Source organism: Triturus cristatus, chromosome 3_2 (genome assembly GCF_964204655.1).
Source record: "Triturus cristatus chromosome 3_2, aTriCri1.1, whole genome shotgun sequence".
Classification (NCBI taxonomy): Eukaryota; Metazoa; Chordata; class Amphibia; order Caudata; family Salamandridae; genus Triturus; species Triturus cristatus.
This window is the reverse complement of record NC_140584.1, coordinates 636,926,964-636,953,843: the sequence shown is the minus strand read 5'-3', so window position 1 is coordinate 636,953,843 and position 26,880 is coordinate 636,926,964. Positions and strand designations below refer to the sequence as shown.

Below are 26,880 nucleotides of genomic sequence, written 5' to 3'. Positions count from 1 at the left end.
TTGAGGCCTAGGCCTGCAAGCTTGCCTGGCCTTGTCTGCCAACAGGCCTGCTTTCATCCACTGCTACCAGAGCAGGTAGCCACAGCTTTATTGATCAAGTGTTTTCTATGTGATCAGTTGAATTTTTAGACATCACCTTCCTGAGAGTGTAGTGTGGCTGTACACAGTACTAGTAGTATAACATAGCTCTAGTTAAAAAAAATTCATAAATGGCTAGACTATCTTTTGTTTGCACTAGTACAGTACTAAGTAACTGAACCACAAAAACAAATGCAACATTTCACTGATGTTCTTCTCCTGTCTTCTTTGCTTTTAGGTGCACAAAAGACAGAGTAGGAGGTGTCATCGGCATCACCTGGCTACCCGTTGTACTGCCAGCCAGACAGAAGTCCTGCTGCGCATCACGCCCACGTGTGACCAGAACTTGTTGTGCATCTGCCTCCTGCCAGACGTCGGAATAAGATGGCCCCAAAGAAAGGTACCAGGTCCAGTACCAAGAAAGTTGCTGGTGAGAAGTGAAGGACTGGGTTATTCTTAAGACCCAGCGGTGCCAGGGAACAACACCTGAAACCTTCGTGGGTTACCTGTTCTGGCGTACCAAACACAGAGACACGGGACACTTCCAGCGACGTCAGAGATCAGCGTTTATTACTGCAGGGATACAGAGGTCACAAGAAGTACACAACGTGTAGGTTCTCGGAGACTGCTTCAAATTCGTAGAAGTGGGTCGCTCCTTTTATACACGTTTTAGCCATAGCACAGTATGGCGAACAAAGGTTACAACTCGGTTCCCACAATAAACTTCAAAAGGGTCGCATTCATGTTTCAGGAGGCCGGAACATAATTACAACAGTCCTGCCAGTTCCCAACTGTAAAAACATATTCCCTCCGCCATAAAAGCATTAAGGAAGGACAAAAAACAGAATGCGGGGAAAGAACGAGGATGCACAACAGGTTAGAAAAGAGTGTTAGGGGCAATAAAGGAAACTCGATAGAGGGGTCAAAGACCTCGTGTCTAATGTATGCGTGACTGAAACAATAGACCGGAGCGGCAAGATGGGCCTTGAGCGGGGCCATCTGCCTCACTCGTGTCATTTCCCTCATCGTAAAAGTCACCTCAAAGAAACACGTGTCCTTCGTACTAGCTTGAAAGTTCCAGGGTCACGAAGCGGACAAAAAGCCCGTTCGCTGGCTACCTGAGGGCAAGAAACAAAATGGACGCTGTATCTAAAATGGAACCCGAGGGTTCGGATGAACGAACCCAAAAATGAGATGAACCATACGTGGCTGCATAGCGAAACTTCGTACACCCACTATACTCGTCATTTGCGGTTCATAGATACCAAACTCATCCATATTCGTCACCACTCAGAAAGTGCCGTCCCGTCTCACACGGAACCTCAGACGCTCCTTTTGCCCTCATGTAGGCAAGCACTAGTCAAGATCGGAATCTATATCAATATTCATCAGATCGTTCAGCTGCTGCTGGAACATCATTCTATTCATCAATGTCTCCTTGGTAACAGATGGCCGCCTTATACACGTCGCAGCGCATAGGCCACATAAGGCAGGACCACACTGTACACAATAGACAACACGTAAACAGAAACGCTACAACAGCCCCTACGATCATCAGAATCTTCCAACCCCAGGTTGACATCAGGCCCCAAAACCATCCTAGGAGCGTCCAATTACCTTCGTCCACGTGTATGGACTCGGAAATCTTGTGCAACTTCGAGATGGCTTGATAAACAGTTGGAGCATTGTCAGGAATAAAAATGCAACAACTCGAATGGATAATTTTACACACACCCCCTCTATCTGCAAGAACAACGTCTAGAACCATACGGTTCTGCAACGTCATGAGTCTATCCGCCTGTAGTTCAGCTGTTAGATTACCAAGGGCATTTGCAGTAATATTAGCAGTCGATTCTACCACACGGGTCAACTGTCGCAGGTTCCTACTATTAACCATAGGTCCCCAAAACGGCAAGAAACCCTTAAAGAAGTCTCCTGCTTCTTGACCAGCAGTATCCTCTTTGCTAATGACGCCTCTCACAACTCTAGTTTTGTGGTAGTCCGAGGCAACTGTGAAGGTCGGAGGTAAAAGATTCGCAATATAACAGGTACCCGAAAAATCGCGGGGTAACCATGTATATGCGCGTTCATAACACACAAAATAGGTGCCCTTAGCAGTCAGAAAAACAGGGGAGGAGAGCGTCGGTAGGACATACGTTTCAGTGCAGGCACTGTTCCCAAGTTGTGCTCTCGGATTTCGACCCAAACCCTGCAGGCAGAAATTTCCAAGGTGCGGTACAATCCATATTGGGGACGAGCTCTTAAGCTGTCTATCACCCACTGATGTACTATACTCAGTCTCACTCAGATCCTTATAAGCCTGCACTTCTTCATCTGGAATGAGTGATGCATCGAAAACATCTCTGTCCAGATCTGCTATGGCTATCGCCAAAGGCTTGTGGTACGGTCCAGGACCAAAGTTGACAGACCGTGGCTCTCGACTGGGGTAGGAATCTAGTGCACTGCGGAACATAGTTTGGAATGCTCGAGCTGAACCCTGGGAGCTGTATGGAAGGACCAGATACGGAATACCCCTATCCATGGTGTGTGGCATTAACCCACATACCCAACAATTGGTAGTATTCACCACCAACTGATGCTGATGTAGGAGTTGAACAAAGGAATTATTCATAAATTCCGCACGTCTAACCTGCTCATGTTGAGGCAAAGGATGAAAGGAATGTGGGGAGACAGTGGTGAGGGAACTTAGGTTAGGAGAAGAGGTAGGTGAAACAGAAGGCAAGAACAACAATACTCCGAAATACACTCCACCCACCAATAACATAGATACAGTTAGGAACAATAGAAACACCTGAAACAGAAAACATTTTGTTCGTACAACCCTCCATAACTCTGATCTCTGTGCCAACACCCTTTCTTCTTCCACCAGCTTAGAGAATGCCATCCTCTACAAACCGTCCGTGACGTACTTGACGCACTTCGTTCTGAGTAGCGATTATCAATCCCCAGGAGTTCCCAGGAATTGACAAAAGTAACCAACCTAACGTCAGAAACCTGCTAAACAGAAAGAAGTACCCGCACGGCCCTACGGTAACCCGGATGGCGAGGTTTCCTTGAAACGTTCAGATTTATTACAAGTCTCTTAGCAGTGGAAAGCACAAAAACTCAGAAAGAAAGGATGTAATTGTTCATAATATTCGTAACGTTAAAAACCACTATACTGTTAATTTTTATTAGTCCTTGAAGTCCTTGAACGAAGAAAGTATCGACTTCTTCCAGGTCGAGTTTGCTCTACGAACAATTGTTCAGCTGGCGCAACAGTGTTCAATGAAGTGGATGACGAGTCGGACCTTGGGTTCTCTGCTACTAATGACTCCACCTGTGGATCCGGCAAAGACGAATCCTCTTCCACAAGTTGAGCGTCGCTAAATGGCACAAAACGCGGAGGAGTCTCAGTTTCTCCGGCCGAAATCCCGGTTCTCACCCAACCGTCGGTTGGTAAGGGGATCGGTACCTTCTTTGTGTGACTGGCATGGACCCAATTTTTCCGGCCCTCCAGTCGAACCGCTGTCCTCGTCGTCAACAAGACTAGGTGGGGTCCGACGAATCTGGGCTCCAAGTTACGCTTCCGACCGAAGTTTCGGGTAACCACCCAATCTCCTGGCCGGAGCTGGTGTCCAGGACCCTCTGTCTGCGCTGGTAGAGCTTCAAAGACCTGTTGATGAATTAATCGTAGTTTAGTGGTCAAATCATACAAGTAATCAATCAACATTGGATATTCAAGACTATCAAAAGCCCTAGGTCTCGGGACTCCCCAAATATTTGCAGGGCGACCGAACACAATCTCATATGGGCTGAGCCCTACTCGAGAGTGTACAGTCGCTCTGGTCGATAGGAGAGCCAGAGGCAAGGCATCAGGCCATGACAGACCAGTCGTAGCTTGAATCTTAGCGAGTTTCAGCTTCAGGGTACCATTGTACCCTTCGACCAAACCCGCTGCCTGAGGATGGTTGGCACTGTGGAATTTCTGTCGTATCCCAAGGCCTTTACACACACTCTGCATTACACTTCCCACAAACTCACTTCCATTATCCGACCACACAATCCGCGGCATTCCATACCTAGGAAAATACTCCTTCAGCAGGATTTTTGCTGTGGACAGGGCAGTATTATCCTTAAGAGGATAGGCCTCAATCCATCTGGAGAACGCGCAAACCACAACTAAAACATACTTCAGGTTATTGCATCTCTCCATATGGATAAAGTCCAACTGGATAACCTCAAAGGGACAGGCAGGAGGAGCGAAATGACCAGGTGGAGTGGGGGTACCTTTTCCGGGATTGTGCATCAAGCACACCATACAATTTTTAACCACTCTTTCGGCACACTTAGCGATACCATCATTCCTCCATACAGGAGACAAGAACTTGCATATTCCTTTCGCACTAATATGTGACAACCCATGGGCCATCGTCACAACAGCTAATACATACGCATCCGGTAACATCCACCTCTGACATTCCGTCAGGTCAACCCAACATCCATGCATATCCAATTTCCCTGTACTTTCTTTCCACTTAGTCTTTTCAGCTTCAGTAGCTTCGTTCTGAATTTCTTTCACACTTTCAACAGTATTCTCACACATACCAGTCTCCGTCGGCCACCTTACTGAACTCGTGACATACATTCGAGTCGCAAGATTCTTAGCCGTTTCCTTAGCAATCTCATCCGCAAATGCATTACCACGACCAACATCATCCGTCACTTTCCGATGTGCACTACATTTGACGATCGCCACTTGTTTAGGCAACGTAAGTGCATCCAAAAGATCATTCACGAGATGGCCGTGCTGGATCTTTGTACCATGCGATGTCATAAATCCTCTTTCTCTCCACAATCTTCCAAAGTTATGCGCAACACCAAATGCATACTGACTGTCGGTAAACACATTCACTCGCTTTCCCTTCGACAGAACACACGCTCTTGTCAATGCAATTAATTCTGCTGCCTGTGCTGAATTCTGGTTCAATCTCGCGGTTTCCACAATCGTGCTCAACGTCACCACAGCATACGCAGTCGTCACATCGCCATTCGGCAATTTGAAGCAAGAGCCATCCACATACAAAGTACCATCAGGATCTGACAAGGGGGTGTTTTTCAGGTCCACACGACCTTTTGTTTCTTCCTCAGTCCGTAAATAACAATCATGGGGCAGGACATCATCTGATTCCATATTAATCGGCAACAATGTCGCCGGATTCAGTACATTACAACGCTTAATCTGTATATGACTTGCCAAAAGGGTCAGCTCGTACCCGGACAACCTTGCACTCGTCAGATGTTGAGTCTTTGTCCGATTCAAGAGCGTATCAACTGCATGTGGAACCATTACTATGAGCATATTGTCCATGACCAGACCTGCGGACTGCCGAATAGACGCCGCAGCTGCCGCTGTCGCTCTCAAGCAACTTGGCAACGCTCTAGCCACCGGGTCTAAGGTCGAGGAAAAATATGCACACGGACGCTGCTTATCACCAAATTGTTGCGTTAGAACACTCAACGCACAACCGTCCCTCTCATGGACGTATAATGTGAAAGGCTTGCTGTAATCAGGAGTACCTAACACAGGAGCCGAACACAGCGCATCACGTAGTTCAGAAAAACTTTTCTGGCATTCCTCCGTCCAAGGCAAAGGAGTTGAAACGTCCTTGCACGTGAGAGCTACCAATGGCTTCGCTAACAGTGAAAAGTTCGGGATCCACTGTCTGCAGTATGACGTGATACCTAAAAAGGCACGCACATCTCTCTGAGTTGCTGGCACAGGCATTCGAGCAATTGCTGCAATTCGTTCAGGGGTCAACCTTCTTCCCGCCTTTGACAATAAGTGACCGAGATAGGTAACTTCTTGACAACAATATTGTAATTTGGAAGGTGACACTTTATGATGTAAAGCACAGAGATGCTGTAACAAGGACACTGTAGCGCAGGGGTCTCCAACCTTTTCTGCAGTGAGAGCTACTTCTGATCCGTGAAAATGATTGTGAGCTACTAAAGGCCAAGCAACTTGTGAATCGTTCCCAAAGTCTCTTCACGCGCAGCTTCATTGACGAGGGATAAATAGATACCCATTTAGTGTCTGTAATGCACAATATGAAACCAGAGAGCCCGGTATAAGTCCTGGCTTTCCTCTTCAACAAACTGCATACTCCTGACCTCTGCCATAACCAGCTAAGAAGACTACAACCATAAGAAATCATATGGACGTGCAGTGCTGTTCAAAGCTGCAATCATACTAAAAACCATAACCTGCACATCTGTCTCTCACATCTTTTCATCCACCAAACTAGTACGTTCCATAACTCGGTATTCGAACCTCGGTGGTCATCATGCACAACATGGAACACTTCCCACATAGGCTCACAAAATAAAGACAACACCTTTCCCTCCACAAACCCTACACATGGATTGGCTTGCAGGGTAGTAAGCAGTATAAAGTAACAAATGCTGCAATACAAATATTTTATTACATCATACCTACTTTTTCTACTTTATCACATGACTAGACCTTGAAATGCATGAGTTCATGGTTTGCACTGTACAAATTCTCTCCTAACAGACCATAAATGTATTCCATGTAATAATAACCTATTCCACATGTATGGTTCACATGACTTGCCACTAAGTTCATTATCATAGAATTGTCATCAAGGATGGTGGGAGTCCATGATTATTTCATGATTAAAAGCTATTACTTCTAAAAATGCCTCTTAATCTTCAAATCATGGTCAGTGGATCACAGGACACTCACCAGAGTCCTGAACATACAGCTGTATGAAATGCTTCCTATTCGAAACGAGGTGCATTTGTCTTGAACTCTCATAGCTCCACTTTCCGCCCATCAAATAATAAATGGACAGAAACAGTGTACATTGCTGCAAATAAATATATTATATTGCTTAAGGATGTCTGGTCCTGGGCGCAGAATCAAATTTTACTTTAAATCATATTTAAATTTCATTTGGTAAAATGTTTTCAACCAACTCACCAGCTTGATTATAAAAGTTGGTTCTTGAGCAATAAAATGGTCACTAAAATATAACTATGAACTTGGGATGCAGGAAATCCGCAATCCACTCCACATCATCTGATAATAAACTGCTCCATAACCATTCGGGAACAGAGTGTAATAATGTGCCAAAGACCCATTGTGATACTTATAAGTTAATAGAAAAACAGAACATAGGGACTGGGTGGAGCAATAGTGCAGGACAGGGATATAAAGAGTTTGAATGATAAAAAAAAAAAGTCTACGTTTATTTATTCTCTTCTCTAAACGTTTGGAAAACCTGTGTGAAATGAATTGGTATCTAGGGTTTCCAGTAACCAATAGGCAAGTGTTTGCCTCTGTAAATGAAAGCTACCTTAGCAGAAAGGCCAAAGACTGAATGGGCATGGCACCAAAATACGTTTATAACTACCTTAGAAGGTTTGATACAAGATTCAAAGAAATACACACTGCTTCAGGTGACCTTAAGTGCCAGATTCACATAAAATGTATATTCCAATCCAGGCATATGTTAAGACAGAAGCAATTTACACCTGGGAGCCTACGTAAACCATGCATGGGTGAGTGATGCAAAAACTAGATTTAAATGTACTTTATGTGAATTTGATAAGCTGGAGGCGAGGTGGAAGAATCGGTTTTGTGTTTTACAAACAGGATTTTTAGAGTAGCAGGAGGCCCTCGAAATAACAGTGCAGGACACACAACAGAACAGAACGGCGGGGTCTGAGGGGCCCGGTCAGGACTGGATTACAGGAACCAGGATATGCTGGGGAAGGTTGGGTAGGAACATGCACACGAGAGATGATGATAGCAATTTGTAACGTGCATAGTTACTCTAAGAATGTACCAGCGCGACCCAGCATAGATCGGAAAGTGATCTGAATGCTACACAGCACACTGTACATATTTCATCTGTATCAATGGGCGCCATGCACACGGTGCACAGTGTGGGTAGAAATGTTTCTGAATGACCCAACAATTCATCAGTTTCCATGCTCGGATTCTGAAAATGAATTATTTCTAGCATGCCATGCCAGCGGCAAGAACCTAAAGTTGCGGAGGGAATGTTTGAGCACTAGAACCCCGCAGCCATGTGTTAATGCTGTAAAATTGACAAGCCCTGGTTCCCCTCATCTGCTTCTGCCGCTTTTCTATGCCTTGTTCACAGCAGCAGGTGGTGATGTGGTCTCTCACTGGTGGTGACATCTCCTGCCCCAGCCCCTCTCTCCCTGTGCTCACTGACAGGTTCGCTCTCCCTTTTGGCCGAGGAAGGAGGTGGGAGGGAGGAGTGAGCCCAGCCAGACCCAGAGGCTGCTGCATCCCAGCAGAGAGGCGCTGCCTGCCCAATGAAAGCCAGGGGAGGCAGAACTGCCAACGACTGGGGCTCTCTTCTCCCCTCAGCTCACAGACCCCACAAATTGCATCCCAAGGTAGGAATGCCGTGAAGACAGCCGCGGACTCGCTGTTAGCTCCTCAGCTGCTGTTCAGAAATCACAGCAAGCTGGCCTTTCCCTCGTGCTCGGATTGGTTTCATAAGGAAAGTTTTCTTTATCTGGTAGCAAAGAGCCACGAAGCAGCAGATCTGAGCTTTCGGCTTGGGAAATTAATAAACAATAACAAAGGGTATAATAAATAAAATATAGCGAACGGATCCCACGCCCGGCAAAATGAAAGATGCTGACAAGACACTTTCAGATAAGCCCCGTCTCGTGTCAGGACTCAGGAGTAGGACAGACTGCGAAAAGGCACCCCGCGATCTCGAGCCCGAGAGGAATCTGGATTTTCCGTTTCTCCTTGTGGAAAGTCGCATGGGGAGATAGTATGCTCAGTCTTATCACCCTAAGAATAAGGCGGCAAAGCAGAGCTAAAAATGAACAATTTACCTCAACAAGAGCTACATAATTTCAACAGCCAAAGCCATTGGAAGGAATTCTGTCCACATTTACTTGTTCGAAGTACTGCTCATATTTTATTTATTTTAGATGCCTTGAATAACGCTATGCACAGGCATCTATTGAAAAAAAAATAAAGCGCCTCTTGCCCACATACCTGCTGTCTGTCTGGTTCTGCTTAAGGTGGCTGACACTGCATCTCCTGTATTTCAGCATGGAGATCCAATTATGCCTTCAAGGCTGCCGCTCGGTCCGCAAAAGTGCACAGGATCATAGAAGGGAGACATGCAGCAAAAGGCGCGCATGATGGTTCTCCGAGGGCAGCAAACACTGCCCATGCGCTGGCTGACGTCACCACTTCACCCCGCCCCAGATTGGCTCAAATAGAAGGTGCTTCCTACGGCGGGAGAGAAGCGTCTACAAAAGACCTAAAAAACAAACAAAACGACAATGATAGGCTACTAAAGTGGAAGTCAGATCGCGAGCTACTGAGAGGGCACCTGCGAGCTACCGGTAGCTCGCGATCGACCGGTTGGCGACCCCTGCTGTAGCGGCTCTACAGAGCTGTTCAGTGTCAGCAGCAACCAACAGATCATCAACGTACTGAATCAAGGCTGCACCAGCCGGTAACACAAATGCATCAAGCTGACTTTTAAGAGCTTGGCTGTAGATTGATGGACTCTCACAGTAGCCCTGTGGAGCGCGTTTGAATCTGAAGCTACGACCACCTAATGAGAAACCAAACAAGTCTCTGCTGTCCTCAGCAATCGGAATGCTAAAGAACGCATTCTTCAGATCGATCACCGAGAACCATGATGCAGTGGCTGGAATCAGAGTCAGTAAAGCTGTAACGTCTGGCACCACAGGAAACTGTGGAACAACGACTTTATTTACCTCCCGTAAGTCGATAACTAGACGATACACGGGAGGCTTGGAGGGATCCGTTCGTTTCAGAATCGGCAACACGGGACTATTGCACACATTACCTCGTGTCTCCTCAATAACATCTTTGCCGATCAGATCATAAATGATCGCTAACAGTGCCCTTTCACCATCGAGGGAAATACGATACTGAGGTATACGTGGCAAACGCGCACCAACTTTTAGTTGGACAACATAAGGTGGTATATCCAACAGGCCCACGTCATTGGGACCTGTCGCCCACAAGGAGTCTGGGAGAGATCTCAATTCCGATGGGAACTTATCCATCGATAAATACATAGGGGAAATCACGCTCTTACCCAACGTAAGCTCCACACCCGTAGGAGAACAGTACAAAGTCGCATGTAACCTTTTCAACAAATCTAAACCCAAAAGATTCTCACCACAACCAGTAGTCAAAATCAAAGGAGCTTCCAGCTCATGAGACCCAATTGTAAGGGGCAAAGGGCTAGAAACTGGATTGCTAACGGGGGCGCCAGAAAATCCAACGGAAACATTCGTTAAGCCAGACAAAGGCGCGCCAGGGAGTTTTGAATGCATGATGGAACTTTTTGCTGCACCAGTGTCCAACAGAAAAGGCTCAACAACGCCCATAGTGGCTACTGCAACATAAGGCCCTCTCTGATCTACCGGAACTGATACTTCTCCCTTCCTTTGTCTATGGCTGTCCTAGTAGATACCATCCGCATCAACATCACATTCAACATAACAGTCATCCACATGATACTGTGCAGACCGACTGGACGATTGTTCGCGCCGATCGAAACAATTTTGCGAATCCGAAGACGTCGCAAAGCGTTCGGCCTGATTCTGGGTAACTCCGCGACCTCTACCACGAGAGACCTGTTGAGGACCGCTACGTCCTCCCCGAGCCGATACGCCATTGGTCCTATCACGGAGAACCGGACAATCAAACTTCAGATGGCCTTCCCCACGACAATACGCGCACTGATTGTATCCCAGCACAAAACGAGGTGCGGGCGAAGCATTGCGCGGCTGTGGTCTAGAGAACTGTGATTGCGATCTGTCTGGCTGCTGTGTATCACTGAAATTCGAACGCGGTGGATAGGCTTGCTGCAACAAAACCTTAGTTTTGAGATCCTTAGTTTTCTTTTCTGCACGCTCACTTTCCTCTTTTTCTCTATTTTCGTAATATTGGGCCGTAGCCAATATTTGGGCAGTGGTAGAGACAGCCCACGCACTCTCAGAATTCTTCAACTTGTTGCCAAGGTCGGGTGACAAATTTGATACAAATTTATCAACGAACAACCGCTGACCACCCTCGGAACCCATGTCCTGACCACTATGATCAATGAACGCTTCCTCAAATCTTGTAAAGAAATCAGAAACACTTTCATCCCTCTTTTGCCTGCACGCTGATAATTTGTCCCAGTTGACGCGCATCGCTGGCATAAGTGTTTTCATGAGGGTAATTATCCTCTGGGGCAAAGCCACAATAATCTGTTCGGGTTTAGCCCCACCAACCTGCCGGGCATCTGCCGCTGTAAGGGCGGCCCAGTCACCGCCTAACTCGGCTACGTGATTCTCGTGCCGAATTTTCGCCCAAATCGGCTGAGGCACCACATTGCCGAACAACATATCAATATCGGCTAGGTTCATAACAGTAGCATCCACCAATTGGGACAGCTCCTTATAGTAGCCCGCAGGATTCTTACGGGGATCAGGTAAGGATTGCTTTACTTGTAACACTTCCGATCGTTTCCAAGGGAGGTGTATCCACACTCTCTGGAAATGGCCTGGGACAGGAGGGATAGCAGCCTGATCACCTGGCATCCATACCGGGGGAACTTCCCGCATAGGATATTGACCAGGTTGTGCCATCCATTCCGCGGTCGCGTTCTTAAACAGCGCACGTGGTTGCACTGTACATCGAAAGGATAACAAGCGTTCCAGAGCCTCTCGAACTTTGTCACCTACAATTACACCCGTGGCAAACCGAAGCTGTAGCTCGGAAACCTCAGGTGGTATATCATCCACTATATCATCGTCCCACTCCTCTTTCAATGACTTACACAATTCTTCGAACACGAATCGCTGCGTGGGCACATTAAACTGAGAAAACGTTTCGAACACTACACGTGGGGTGTATGTAACAGGGTTACGAATCCATCTACGTGCCGTTTTCACCAACGATTCACGTTCCCTACCATCAGGAAGCTGGCTGCGTCTTTGAGCAACGTCTGAAAGAGTTGAACCAAGTATCGGCCCAAAGAGCGGAGAATAAAGAGAAGCAACAGCAGTCATGAGACGACTACGAACAGAAGGAGAAGAGGAAGAAGATACAGGCGTAGCAGCCATAGGGGTGGAAACAGTAGAAGTAGACGCAGCAGCAGGAGTAGCGGGAACGACAGGCTGAGGAGGTACTTGGAAAGGCGCAGTAGGGAGAGAAGCCGGGACAAGAGGATGTACGATCTGTGGCCCCAGGGGATTCGGGAGTACGGGAGGAACGGCGGGCTGACCAGCAGCCGCCAAAACCGCGGGTTGAGGAAGAGGTGGACGAACGGGACCCATAACATCAGGAGCATAGGGAGGTGGCGATTTCATCAGATAAGACAAAAGCGAATCTTCCACCGATTCTTCTCCTGTCTTATCGATCGTAGAAGGTAGCGCCGGATAACATTTGTCCACTGCCATATAATGAAGCCGAGCACTAACTTCCTGCTCTTTCTCATCTTTGTCTAACTGATATTGTTCAGCATTTCGCATCACCGTAATAACACCTTCTCGCTTATTTTTCTTATTCTGTTTGATTTCTTTCTGTTTGGCCTCTTTCCGCCATAACCGGAAGGAATCAAACATGGCCGGCCTAGCTTTCCTTTTAAATAATTTAGCTTCCAAGTTATCTAAAATGGCAGTCTCGAAACTACCATGAGGTGGCCAACTAAGGACGCCATCCTTTTTAGTGTAACGAACCCAATATTCATTATATACGATAGGACCCACGCCATGGCGACTATAGAGCTCATAAAGCGGAGTTCCAGCCGGAGGTATCGGACATGAATCCTCCAGCCGGGAATCCATGCTGCAACATTTGAGAAACCCAAACAAAGTACTACGGCCAGGCATCGTGCACACTAACCAAGTATACAAACTTCAAGGGCTATCGAATTACGATGTCCTCGCAAAGATGCAAGACCCTCGGTTTTTGGCAATTGCAATCGTCAAAAAAAAAACCAACAACTAAGAACCACGAATGCTATGGAACCATGCAAACAACAAAGCAACACTGGGAGCGACCCACAAATACTTAACTGAGAGAACAATGGCGTCACCAGGAAGGCCCGTCAATCGTCTCGCCGTACAAAGGACTACGCCAGGCGCCAAAACAGGTCGACAGTCAGGGCATCGGTCCGTCGCAGCCGTCAGGAGGCGGGGATCTTCGCGGGAAAAGACGTCGGGCCACTTGTTTCGACAACTGGATCGATGAAGCGGGGTGCACCTTCCCTCGGAGATTTCACACGAAGTTCCTCACGATCGCCGGGCTTTGGACCGGTACCGTTGATGTCGCCCCACGTTGGGCGCCAACTGAAGGACTGGGTTATTCTTAAGACCCAGCGGTGCCAGGGAACAACACCTGAAACCTTCGTGGGTTACCTGTTCTGGCGTACCAAACACAGAGACACGGGACACTTCCAGCGACGTCAGAGATCAGCGTTTATTACTGCAGGGATACAGAGGTCACAAGAAGTACACAACGTGTAGGTTCTCGGAGACTGCTTCAAATTCGTAGAAGTGGGTCGCTCCTTTTATACACGTTTTAGCCATAGCACAGTATGGCGAACAAAGGTTACAACTCGGTTCCCACAATAAACTTCAAAAGGGTCGCATTCATGTTTCAGGAGGCCGGAACATAATTACAACAGTCCTGCCAGTTCCCAACTGTAAAAACATATTCCCTCCACCATAAAAGCATTAAGGAAGGACAAAAAACAGAATGCGGGGAAAGAACGAGGATGCACAACAGGTTAGAAAAGAGTGTTAGGGGCAATAAAGGAAACTCGATAGAGGGGTCAAAGACCTCGTGTCTAATGTATGCGTGACTGAAACAATAGACCGGAGCGGCAAGATGGGCCTTGAGCGGGGCCATCTGCCTCACTCGTGTCATTTCCCTCATCGTAAAAGTCACCTCAAAGAAACACGTGTCCTTCGTACTAGCTTGAAAGTTCCAGGGTCACGAAGCGGACAAAAAGCCCGTTCGCTGGCTACCTGAGGGCAAGAAACAAAATGGACGCTGTATCTAAAATGGAACCCGAGGGTTCGGATGAACGAACCCAAAAATGAGATGAACCATACGTGGCTGCATAGCGAAACTTCGTACACCCACTATACTCGTCATTTGCGGTTCATAGATACCAAACTCATCCATATTCGTCACCACTCAGAAAGTGCCGTCCCGTCTCACACGGAACCTCAGAAGAAGGAACAGAAAAAGGAAGTGCCATTAACCACGACTGGTGGTGTGCCGGCCAATGTTTTTTTTGGCACCAAAGCGTTGTCCGGGAACCAAGCTGGGAGCAGCACAGCGGTCCAGCAACCCCACCAACCTAGGCCCAAGGGCTTTACTGTCGCAGAGGTAGCCAGTCTACTAACGGGCAGCGATGTTGAAGAAATGTCATTACCGCAAAGTAGTACACAATCAAGTTCAACGCAGGCGCAAACTCAGCAGATCAGTGTGCAGCCGCCGCAACAAGAACAGCAGCAGCAGCCGCCGCAACAAGAACAGCAGCAGCAGCCGCCGCAACCAGAACAGCAGCAGCAGCCGCCGCAACCAGAACAGCAGCAGCAGCCGCCGCAACCAGAACAGCAGCAGCAGCCGCCGCAACCAGAACAGCAGCAGCAGCCGCCGCAACCAGAACAGCAGCAGCAGCCGCCGCAACCAGAACAGCAGCAGCAGCCGCCGCAACCAGAACAGCAGCCGCCGCAACCAGAACAGCAGCTGCCGCAACCAGAACAGCAGCCGCCGCAACCAGAACAGCAGCAGCAGCCGCCGCAACCAGAACAGCAGCAGCAGCCGCCGCAACCAGAACAGCAGCAGCCGCCACAACAGCCCACCATAGTAGTTGTTGCTCCTGACGTAGGGGCATTTCAGGAAATCGAGCTTCCTGCAGACAAAGCGGAGCGAAGTCAAACCACTGTTTCAGAACATCTATTGTCTTCCAGACCACCAGCAAGGAAAAGGAGGCTTAGTCCATCATCTTCTTCTTCAAGCCCCGCTTCTGATGATCGTGATGACACTTGGGTCCCACCAGCTCGGTCTGAGAGTGAAGTACGCCACAAGACATTGCTTCTGAAAAGGAAGGTCCCAGAAAAACTTAGAGTTATGGAGGTAGATGTAGAAGAGGGGGGTGATGATGTTGATGAAGACGAGCCAGTCATCACGCACATTACTCCCGCCCCAAAGGGATTGGAGACCGACATTCTAACCCTATCCAGAAAGGCTGCTACTGAGCGGGATGTAGCACGGATCTCACCAACACAGGTTACACCACCACTACCTCCAGCTGCCATATTTTCCAAGGCCCGGCAGGGACCTACATCCAGCTCAACCACCTCAGTAGGAAGTGGTAGTAAAAGTCACAGTGTAGGTGGACAGGGTCACATATTTTCAAGCACCCCCTCAAGTTCATCTGGTGTTGAAAGTGGCACATCCAGCAGTGCCAGAAAGTTCTCCTCCCCAGTTTGGGACTTCTTTTCTGTTAGCGCCAAGGAGGAGAACGTTGCTATATGCGCAATTTGTCGGCAAGGTGTTCGGCGTGGTAAGCTTGGTACAAACTATGGTACCGGAGGACAAGCAAGTCATCTCAGAATACACCACACTATTGTGTGGGAGGATCACCTACTTAAGTTAAAAGAAAGTAGGAAAACTAAACCCTTTGAAGTTGGTCAGGAATCAGGGAGCGATATTATTGTGGTGGCAGGTGAAGAACAGGGAGGCATTTCTAGCCTTGTCTCCAGTAGTGCAGTCACTGCAGTGGTAACGCCCACATCCTCCTCAGTAACATCAGAGTGGCACCGCAGTAAGAGCCATACTCAGAGTGTGGGTGAGACACCAAGGCGACCGGCGAGTACCTCAATGAGACAATCTGTGTCGTTGAGCCTTAGTGGGTTAATGGCACCACTAAGGAAAGTAAGCCAGCCTACCATTGACAGCATGTTTAGGTTGGAGGGGCAGTTACAACGCAACCACCCAACGGCACGATTGTACAATGCGAAGCTGGCTAAAATGTTAGCGCTGGACCTTCTTCCTTTTTCATTTGTGGAAGGGGTGGGTTTCCTTGAATTTGTGTCTGCCATCTGCCCGAAATGGAAAGTTCCAAGCCGGTCCTATTTCGCAAGAATTGCTGTTCCGGCACTACATCATGATGTGCTGGAATTGGTTGGACAAGCTTTGCAGAAGAGTGCTGTGCACAATATCCACCTGACAACAGACATGTGGACCAGTTGCCAATGCCAAGCCACAGATTACATGTGTATCACTGCACACTGGATCTCTTTTGTGGGGGTTAAAGATCAACTATCTGCACGAGGTGTTGTTGACACAGCTGCGATTTTTGAAGGTACTCGGAAACATGCAACTGTAGCCATGTTCGCCATGGAGAAATCTCATACGGCTGAAAACATTTTAGAAGAGTTTCGCACCAAGGTTTTGGAATGGCTGCAGCCCAGAGGGCTTGGTATTGGTTTTGTTGCCACAGACAATGGCAGTAATGTACTGAAGGCCATGGAACTTGGTTCCTATTTCAGGGTTCCGTGTTTGGCACACTGCATAAACATTATAGTGCAAGACTTTCTGAAAAAAGAACCCATAGTAAGCAATTTACTGTCCATCTGCCGAAGAATATGCACTCATTTCAGCCATTCTTTTAAAGCTCGGAAGCAGCTGAGGATCCTCCAACGTGAGCGTAGGGTGCCAGTCAAGGCACTCATCCAGGAGGTGGCAACACGTTGGAACTCAACGTATTACATGCTTGATCGTCTGTACGAACAGCACAGGTCACTCAATGATTATGTCTGGTACAGAAGCAGTGATGCTAGTGTTAAAGGCATGACCCTTCAGAGGGAGCAATGGACCCTAATTCAATGCCTCACTGAGATGCTGTCTCCTTTTGAGGTCTTCACACGTGAAGTCAGCAAGGAGGACTGTACAATGGGCCAAGCTATCCCATTGTTGCAAATGCTAGAGCATGAGCTGAATAATGTGTCTGAATCCTACAAAGGTGTAGAGGACAGAAGGCAAGCCCATGACTTGGTGGAGAGCTTATCCAGGCGCTTATCAGAAAATGTAAGGATACAAAATAAAATTTTGTCACAAGAACATTACATTTGTGCCACAATTCTGGATCCACGTGCAAAATTAGGACTATTCCGTTCTTTTTCCGACACTGATGTTGCCCGCTACAAAAGTTGTATAGCTGAAGCAGCCATCAAGTTTGAAAACGAAGGGCTGCTAATTAAAAGCCCGCCACATCAACCCACAACAAGTACTGATACTGAAGCAGGCCATGCAGAATCAAGTGCAACTTCGTCGGCTGAGGGCAGTGCGGTTGGCTCACAATCGCAACATTCACCATCACCATCGACTACAAAAACAATAACTGGATCATTCTGCCGAGTACAATCATTATCAGATTGGTATGTAAAGATGGGCCTTAAGCACAGTGCTGATGCACAGAAAAAACAGCACAAAAGCTTACCAGCAGCAACCCTGAACATTGAGCGGATGGTCCAGGCCTATCTGGACGACCCAACAGAGGTGTACGTTGATCAAAACCCAGTGCAGTATTGGCATAGGAAAAGGTCTGAATGGCCACAGCTCAGCAGGCTGGCGATAAGCTATCTGGCTTGCCCTGTCGCAAGTGTCTCTTCCGAACGTGTTTTCAGTGCTGCAGGTTCCATTGTAACCTTGAGAAGGACCAGTCTATCTCCCAAAAACGTGGAGAGGTTAACAATGATCAAAATGAATCAGCACTTCATACCACCGAATTACACAATGCATGAATCAACAGAGGAAGATGAGGACAGCGGCTCAGGTGACGGAAGTATTGTGTCAGATGATTACCTACTACTGGAAGATCCCCCAGAGTTTGAGGACGAGCTATACTTCCCTGACAATTAGGCTCGCACTTACTGTCTTCCTCCCTTTTTTCCCCCTTTGTTTGTGTCTGTCGTTCCGGTTATAAACTTGTGAATCGCAACCAATGCATTATCACCGTCTTCTAATCTTCTAATTTAAGATACAAGTTTCAGGTGTCTGCCATTTGACACTACAGTCCTCAGAATCCAGCTCCTCCGCTCGATCATACTGCATCTCCTGGTCAATTCCATTTCCCTCATGAATGATGATTGGATGATGGTAACAACAAATTCAAACTTTCCTCGTCCTTCCAAAACAAGTGGACCATGAATCTGATGACTTCTATAGCTATCCTCCTTCAGAGCCGAGAGAGACTGGCCATTAACTGAAAATAAGATGCAACAGGTAATGATTGATGCCATGCATTGTCCGCAGAAAAGCAGACTGAGTGATGTAGATTTTGTTGTGTGTGTTGCGCATGAATGAATTGATGTAATTGTGCACTGCCACTAATCAACATTCTACAGAACACACTAATTTTCCTCTTCTGGCAAACAAGAAATGTGTACTTCTCCTGCATCTTGGTGATACATTGCTTTTAATTCAATACAGGAAGGGGACTCACTACATCTGCGCAATGCAAATGACTGTGACTTAACAGCACCGTCCATCATGATGATGGCGAAAGAGACGGCCTGCAGCGTTAACGAGATGAGATGCAACAGGTAATGATTGATGCCATGCATTGGCCGCAGAATAGCAGACTGAATGATGTAGATTTTGTGGTGTGTTGCGCATGAATTGATGTAATTGTGCACTGCCACTAATCAACTTTCTACAGAACACACTAGTAATTACTAATTTTCCTCTTCTGGCAAACAAGAAATGTGTACTTCTCCTGCATCTTGGTGATACATTGCTTTTAATTCAATACAGGAAGGGGACTCACTCAATCTGCGCAATGCAAATGACTGTGACTTAACAGCACCGTCCATCATGATGATGGCGAAAGAGACGGCCTGCAGCGTTAACGAGATGAGATGCAACAGGTAATGATTGATGCCATGCATTGGCCGCAGAATAGCAGACTGAATGATGTAGATTTTGTGGTGTTGCGCATGAATTGATGTAATTGTGCACTGCCACTAATCAACTTTCTACAGAACACACTAGTAATTACTAATTTTCCTCTTCTGGCAAACAAGAAATGTGTACTTCTCCTGCATCTTGGTGATACATTGCTTTTAATTCAATACAGGAAGGGGACTCACTCAATCTGCGCAATGCAAATGACTGTGACTTAACAGCACCGTCCATCATGATGATGGCGAAAGAGACGGCCTGCAGCGTTAACGAGATGAGATGCAACAGGTAATGATTGATGCCATGCATTGGCCGCAGAATAGCAGACTGAATGATGTAGATTTTGTGGTGTTGCGCATGAATTGATGTAATTGTGCACTGCCACTAATCAACTTTCTACAGAACACACTAGTAATTACTAATTTTCCTCTTCTGGAAAACAAGAAATGTGTACTTCTCCTGCATCTTGGTGATACATTGCTTTTAATTCAATACAGGAAGGGGACTCACTCAATCTGCGCAATGCAAATGACTGTGACTTAACAGCACCGTCCGTCATGATGATGGCGAAAGAGACGGCCCGTTAACTTAAGATGAGAAGTAACAGGTAATAAATGATGATAATTAATGGCATGCATTGGACACCTGACTCTGAGCTATTGGTCTTTGTGTTTGCGTTGTTTGTTGTGCACAAAGTGATGTCAAAGTGTACTAGTGTTAATCTATCTTTCTGTACACAATAAAGAATGACTCAAGTCAGTAATATTTATATTTCTACTCTTGTTGTGTTATAAAAATTACACTTGTACTGCAGGCCGATCTTCAGTCAGTAGAAGTATCAGAGCTGATGATGAAGTCAGGAGGATGTTTCATGAGTGGCATAAAACGGAAAAGCCTAAAGGTAAACACGTGAACCACAACCACAGCACACCCAAATGTCTGTGTAGAAGTTGAATAGAGTGTAGCGGTGGGATGACTGCAGTGCATTGATTTTACTAACTTTAACTGTAAAATGCTATGTCTGGAATGGATAATGTGCTTTGCGTTTGTCCAACTCTTTGAGAGAAAAAAAAAAAGGACTCTAAAGTGTTAACGTAGGATGTGCTAATGGTAAGCACTGTGGGCCTGATCTCTCCTGTTACTGTTGAAGGTCTATGCTGGAAACAGACTACAGTAGAGATGATGCATATGCATACATGCCACCTCGGAAAGTGTTCTTGTTGCACTACACCATCACTTGTGCATTTGTTTTCACTTTCTTTCTGAATATCCCCTTTGGTTTTCAATCTAAAATTACAGGCCGGGCCTTGTCCAAAACTTTGTAAAACATTACAATGCATATTAATTACCTTACCAATCAATCACCTTTTTATTCCAGCCGGGCAGTGGCGAGTGGTGAGGCGACACACCCAAGATTGATGGACGAGAGGAGCAAGAGGAATGCCGAGATGCAAAAAACCAGTCCACATTTTTGACCAGGATAAGACAGTAACAGTATCCACTTTTCACTTCTTTTAAATAATTTGATTAATATCTTGTATACATTCTTTACAACAGTGTGTTCTTGGAGTTGTTGTTATCAATCATCATTACGTTTGCTCTGTGTTTACGATTCTTCACTACCAATATTTTAAATTTCTATTTGCTATCTGTTAAAGTATTAAGGCCGGAACAGAACAAGAAATAGAAGTGTATGTAATCCGGGTCTCATCATGCATGCATTTCCTTTTTTATACCTTAACATATGGAATGGATATGGTATGGTAGTCTTCAATGATTGTCGTTTGTTTGTCTATGTATGCATACTGTTTTTCTATGTCAAACCTTTCCCAAAATCCCCCTTCCCATCCAATCAACGGACCCTAACCCTCTTCCCCCGGGCTGTGTGACTTATTGTCGAGGTGTAACTAAATTAAATGTACACCAATACTTAATCACACACTTGCTGGGGCGGATGTGGTGAAAGCAACACTACTTCAATTTCAATGCAGAGCAATGAACTTCTTCTGCTTGCCCACCCATGAGTAGGATATTTCACAGGTTATTTTATTTAACAAAGGAACATATACCTCAGCATGAATTGCCGGCATTGATTGGATTTGTTTGTTGTCATTCCTCATATACAGCACTAACTGTTAGACTGTAGGCATAGCCAAGTCGACAAAACTATAGTTTGTAACTCTGTCTAGTAGGCTATCCTCATAATAACCAGCATTCAGTTTTTTTGTCAAATATTTGAGCATATAATTGTTGCTCGGTAAATTCTGTGATGTACTTCATTCAACTACTCCTCTAACAGTCTCTCAAAGGCGATTGACTATCTCCTTTTCTTTTTTTGGAAATGCTGCCACCCTGCCAGTGTATACTACTACTACTATACTACCACCACCACCCCAATCATGGCATGTATGAAAAAGGAAACCATCTTCACCATGCAGCCAGTGCTGTGCCACAGTTGGACATAAACATCAAGCACCGGTAAGAGAGAAGTTTGGGGGAGGCAGAATCAATAATGGACATGTTGTCAATGATGTCAGTTTCAAACACTACTCCAAAGAATGCATAGTAGGACCAGTCAATGAGTGAGGTGTGTCGCATCTATCTGTTTGTGTCTTATACAGTCAGCAAATTATTGAAATCAAACACACGCTATGGGCGGCCATGCACCAGCATCACCAGCATCACCAGTGTGATGTAAAACAGTTACCCCACCTACAAAACATTAACAACATTGCATGTAACATAGAAAAATATATTTAATTGACCCTAACAAATAAACTAAACCCACAAAAGCTAACCCACCCACCTCCCTAACCCCAACGACTGTCCATAGAAATAGAGAATGCCCAAACGAGTCAAGAACGAACAGGAATTAAAAAAGGGGCAGTGACAGGGACTAACTGGTGGGGCGGGACTGGAGGAGGACACGAATCTGGTCCTCTAAATGGGCGACGCGGCGTCTAAGGCCGCGGCAGTTGCAGCCACAGTGGGGGGGGGGCACCGGAGATGGCACGGTGGCGGCGGGCAGCCGCCAGACGGTGGCGCCGTACCGCTGGAGGGCGGTGGCTGGGGCCCGGGGCACTGGAGGAGGCTTGAATTGCTGCTGCAGTCTCCTCCTCCTCCTCGGCTAGGACCACCAGCCGCCGGTATTCATGCTGGATTGCCTCCAGCTTCCGGCGCCGTGCCTTGGCGGCCAACTCCTTCCGGTTGATTTTTGGAGTAGCTGTGTATCAAAAAGAAAAAGCAAGACAATTGTAAAATATAGTCTTAATAAAACAGTAGGACAAGGTAATTATTTACACACATAGTGGCATGGTAGAGTAGCACTATAAAATAAAGCACAGTAGTACATAACATTTTAAATGTCGCCCGTCCTTCTTCCTTCCACCTGTCTTACACTTTTTAGTTGAACAGTGCACCAGGTGCTCTTCTCCATAAAACTTTCAAAGCGGAGTTGAAATCAGATAGATGAGGCCATTGGTTACTCAATACTCTGGCTCCTAGTCCTATACCAATTAAAGGGAATTCTAGTCTTCTAGTTCACTCTTCAAACGTCCCCAAGAACTCATACTTACTTACGACATCGGATAGCGGGCGGACTTTGTCCGCCCGCCATCCGACTGCTAAAAAAGGGTGGGGGTCCCGTGGGGACAATTAATTAGGATGATGCGCCCGGCACAGTGGCGGGCGCACTCTGTTATTTTAAATTTAAATTCTGGTTGGCTTTGCTGAAAGCAATGCTAAAATGTTGTGCTGCTTTTCCAAGCACAACATGACGGGCCTCGCACGGAGCCTGTCACGTTTTGCTTTGAAAGTCGGGGGGGTACCATAGCATCGGTAGGTACCCTCCATGGGGGCCCCCAAGCATACTCTGCAATGTGTGCATGCCTTTCCGTGGCGGACGGAATGCCGCCACGCAAAGGCATTCCAAAATGCAGATTATATGGCTGCCGGTGTGGTGAGAGAGACACCACCGCCATATTGAACCCTTTTCCGCCTAGACATGTCTGAATATTTTCTACAGGGATGGCGGGAGGTTTGCCCCTGCTGTGACGGCAGTGAATTCCAGCCAGCCCGGCGGGGGCAATACGCCCACCATCCTAATGGGGCCCTAATTCACAACTTTACAGTATACATGTACATACAGTACACCTTTGCAGTGAGTGTGCTGTCAAGTTAAACAATAGTTAAAGATTATGAATCTAACTTACCACCGCCTGCCACTGGTGCTGCCACTCCCCCTCCGTTGCTATCTGCAACTGCCGCATCCTCGCCCTCTGCGTCGCCTTCGCTGGCCCCAGCAATGGTGGTCGGTAGTGCGCCTAGAAAACATTACACATTTATTAGGCAACATATACACCTCCCCCCTATTGATCAGTAGCAAGGTTGAAAAATGAGTTAATACTAACATAAATCACTAGTACAAATCAGGTAGTAGTAGAGTAGACACTAAGTTATATGATCATTGTAGCATTTGCTTGATTAGCCCTAGCCATGCACATGTGACGTTACCTTTACCTTGCAGCTTCTTAAGACACCTTTGAGCCCACATGACCTGCCTCACACTGCTACTGTCTAGTCTACGCGCTGCGTACAGGCGGTCAACAAACATTAACAAGCCACTTTTTTAGGAAGAACTGGTGTACTACTGTTACTGTTAGTCCATATTGCTTATCCATAGATGCTACACTTTTTGGCACGGCTGAGAAATGCTTGCAAGTTGCAATATACTAACGCACACCATTTCTTTTTTCGCATTACAGACGCAAGATTCGCTTCTACAAACCAGAGCTTCTGAACGATGCACCAACTACCAGTACTAGGTTCTTCTGAGGTGAGGGGTCCCTTCACTCACATCTTCATTTATAAATGTATATAAACTAAATTGCTATGGGATGGTGGTGCTGCCTTCCACCACTTCAGTTATCATGATTTAATTCCCAACTGTATAAGTGTAACAATGTATATTGTTTTAATGTTATTGATTTGCCGGTTGGTGCTGCTAAGAAAACAGTGTACAGACCTTCTCAAATCGAAATAAAAATTTGAAACTTACATAGACTTTGTGGTATTTGGTGTGGAGTGGACTAACTTACACGATTGAGCAAATTAAAGTAAGGGTGTGCATGTGAATAGCTTCCACGACAGAGGTTGCGTGTGTTAATGTTCTGGGTTGTCTACTTGTTGGTTATCTTGGGGGGAGGGTTCCGAGACCTAATAGGTATGACAAGACAGTACTATAGTCAAGCAGTGGAATTGTGGTGGGTGCGGAATTTCTGATTGAGGTGTGCAAGGAAGGTCCAACCTACCATCACCAACATCCTATTTTCTGGTGCAAATGTATGTGCAAGATCCCTACAACAGTTGTATGTCCTATAGGGTATCATATCAAAATATTAAGAAATCTGGTAGGGCTGTTGCTGTGAATTTTCAAAGCCTAAACATCAACAAGAGTAAAAAGTAGTACAAGACAACAACCCAACGGATTGTATGAGCTACTGGTGAATATGAGTTTTATATTACAACCTTTCACAAAGAGTGGCACTGGCCAACTGGGCAAGACTAGCTACTACAGTACAGACAGACAGACTGATAGTATGTAGTGGTACTCAGTGATCATAGCGGAGGCAGAGATAAGCTTTTTGAAACCGTACAGATCGAAGGATAATTGGTGGTAAAAGAATAGCATTTGGAAACACACTATAGTTCGGGAGAAATGGGGCAGTAAAAGTTATGGAATAAGAAATATTATTAAAAACAAGAAGACTTACTGGGGCCAGCAGAGGAGCCCTCAGCGGTGTCCTCCTCGTGGTGTTCCTGTCCCGCCGACTGCCCAGTCCCTGCCCGTCTGCCCCTGGGTGCTGATGAACAGGAAAGATATAAGAAAGAGACAAACATTGATGGATGGTGTCAACTTAAGCAAATACAATATTTTTCAACAACGGTCAAAAAACACTTATGTAAACAATTGCAATAACTACATTGACCGATCTCATCTGGTCAACATGTAATATCGGGGGATTCGCAGTTCGACTACTTAAGTTACTATTTATCAACAGTAATCCATTCTTCCATTCTGATTCCAGAAAACTAAGTTACAAGTAAGCCTAAGAATTAGTACAACGTACCACCCAACCTAGCCCACCTATTCCAGGCATGCCAATTGTACATTAAGTATGCATTTCGACTGTATTCCTCAACAATGTGTATGATCCAATCATGGAGGACACATGAACATGACTACATTTTTTGTATACACCAAATTTTGGTTTGATTGATGCTGATCTGCTACTGCTAAGTAACTGCAAAGCCTACCTCCACTCATTGAACAAACTAGAAAGGTTCTAAAGACTGGCGTACTAGCAGCACGTCACGTAACTGAGTGAGGGGGGCATCACGCATACCACTAACCAATTAGAAGCTCATACAAAGTACCTAAACCTATGTATCAATCCGCCCCTATCTATTAGTGACAGGACAAAGTAAGGAGTGGACGTGAGTCACTGTAGCATTACGTAACTTAATTTCTCTAAAATAAACTCGTAAAGAATCACGCTAAGCAAGCGCAAACGGAAAGCTGCAAACAAGTAAAATTAGTAGTAGCGCAGAAGAGCACCTGTGTCATAATCACAGAAGACTTTTAAACGTTATTAACCTGGAATGTATTGCAAGCAGCAACATTCTAGCTGGTTGGAAGGAAAAAAAGATATTCGCAATATATAACATAGAGCAGAAGAACAGACACAAAGTTGTAATAATTAAATAGGTACTCACCAAGCCCCGGGACCTCCACTCCTAGCAGGTCCAGCAGGTCCTGCTCACGGTCCAGGATGTCAGACCACCGGTGCGTCAGCTGTGCCTGGGTGCGCCGGACCCCAGAGATGCGCGACACTGCCCGGCGCACCTTCCCCCACCGCTGCCGACGCTCCCGGAGGCCGTACCCGGACCCAGGCCTGCCACCTGCTGCCAGGGTTGAGGGGAGGTGGCGCTGCACAAAGAAAATTAGTGCAGCCAACTCTGCCTCCCCAAATAAGGCCCGTGCATGCACCCCTTGTGGGCGCCGCCTTCCGCAAGGAAGGCGGTCGCGGCTCTGGCTGCGCCGGCGAACAGCCCTGCCCTTGGACATGGTTCTGGGGACGGGGCGGGAAAGAAAAGGTAAAATAAATAAAGGAGTAAAGGAAATAAATAGCGGGCAATACAAAGAGAAACAGTAGCTAAAAAACAAAAAAAAAGTACACAAAAACCAAAAATATAGAGGCAGGAAAATAGTTAGAGAAATAATAAGTAATAAAGATCCAAAAAAAGTGGCTATAAACAAAGGATTGAAAAGATTTAGGGAGGATTGAAAATCAGGCCCCAGAACCATGCAATAGAGTGGAAAACAAGATGGCCGCGCCCGTTGCGACCACGTGCGCAAGTTCGCGCGATATTTTCTCCCTGAGCAAGCAAAAAGCAACGCGATCAAGTAAAAGCGATCGCGAACAGGAAATATCGACCGCGAACATGCATTGCGCGACCCGGAACAGGAAGTAAACAACGCCAGAGGGCGGGACAAGTGAAAACAAGATGGCCGCGCCCGTGAGCGACCGCATGGGTAAGTTGGCGACCCGCGAACACGCAAAAAATACCGCGAACAGGCGGCAAAAATACTTCCGCATCTTCGCGATATTTCCGGCATGTTTGCGAAGATTTTCTGCATTCTCGCGATAATTTGCGGAGGTTAATTCCGCAAATTCCGCCCACCCCTACTTATGGCTAGGCCT

At 46.4% G+C, this 26,880-nt stretch overlaps 2 protein-coding genes across 2 annotated transcripts in view; both read right to left on the bottom strand.

Annotated features, from left to right (window-relative positions):
- Positions 1-636: 636 nt before the first annotated feature.
- The window catches only part of LOC146857873 (endogenous retrovirus group PABLB member 1 Env polyprotein-like), a 114,155-nt gene continuing 87,911 nt past the window's right edge, over positions 637-26,880 (bottom strand). Inside the window, exon 2 of the mRNA XM_085648558.1 lies at positions 637-3,754. Within this exon, the coding sequence (XP_085504684.1) occupies positions 1,499-2,983 (1,485 nt within the window). The 5' untranslated portion in view covers positions 2,984-3,754 and the 3' untranslated portion in view covers positions 637-1,498. The remainder of the gene's footprint in view (positions 3,755-26,880) is intronic.
- Positions 21,958-25,339, bottom strand: LOC146857874 (uncharacterized). Its single transcript, XM_085648559.1, has 3 exons — positions 24,889-25,339; positions 23,329-23,439; positions 21,958-22,340 (listed from the first exon to the last, which is right to left on the bottom strand). Exons 1-3 carry the CDS (start codon positions 25,013-25,015, stop codon positions 22,078-22,080), a joined length of 501 nt encoding a protein of 166 aa, XP_085504685.1. The 5' UTR covers positions 25,016-25,339; the 3' UTR covers positions 21,958-22,077.

Excerpts from the sequence above, each read along its gene's own strand:
- LOC146857874 (XM_085648559.1), bottom strand. The coding sequence starts at position 25,015 with ATGTTTGTCTCTTTCTTATATCTTTCCTGTTCATCAGCACCCAGGGGC. Across the intron at positions 23,440-24,888 it reads GGGCTCCTCTGCTGGCCCCA|GCGCACTACCGACCACCATT; the intron begins GTAAGTCTTCTT and ends AATGTTTTCTAG. Across the intron at positions 22,341-23,328 it reads AGCACCAGTGGCAGGCGGTG|CTACTCCAAAAATCAACCGG; the intron begins GTAAGTTAGATT and ends TTTGATACACAG.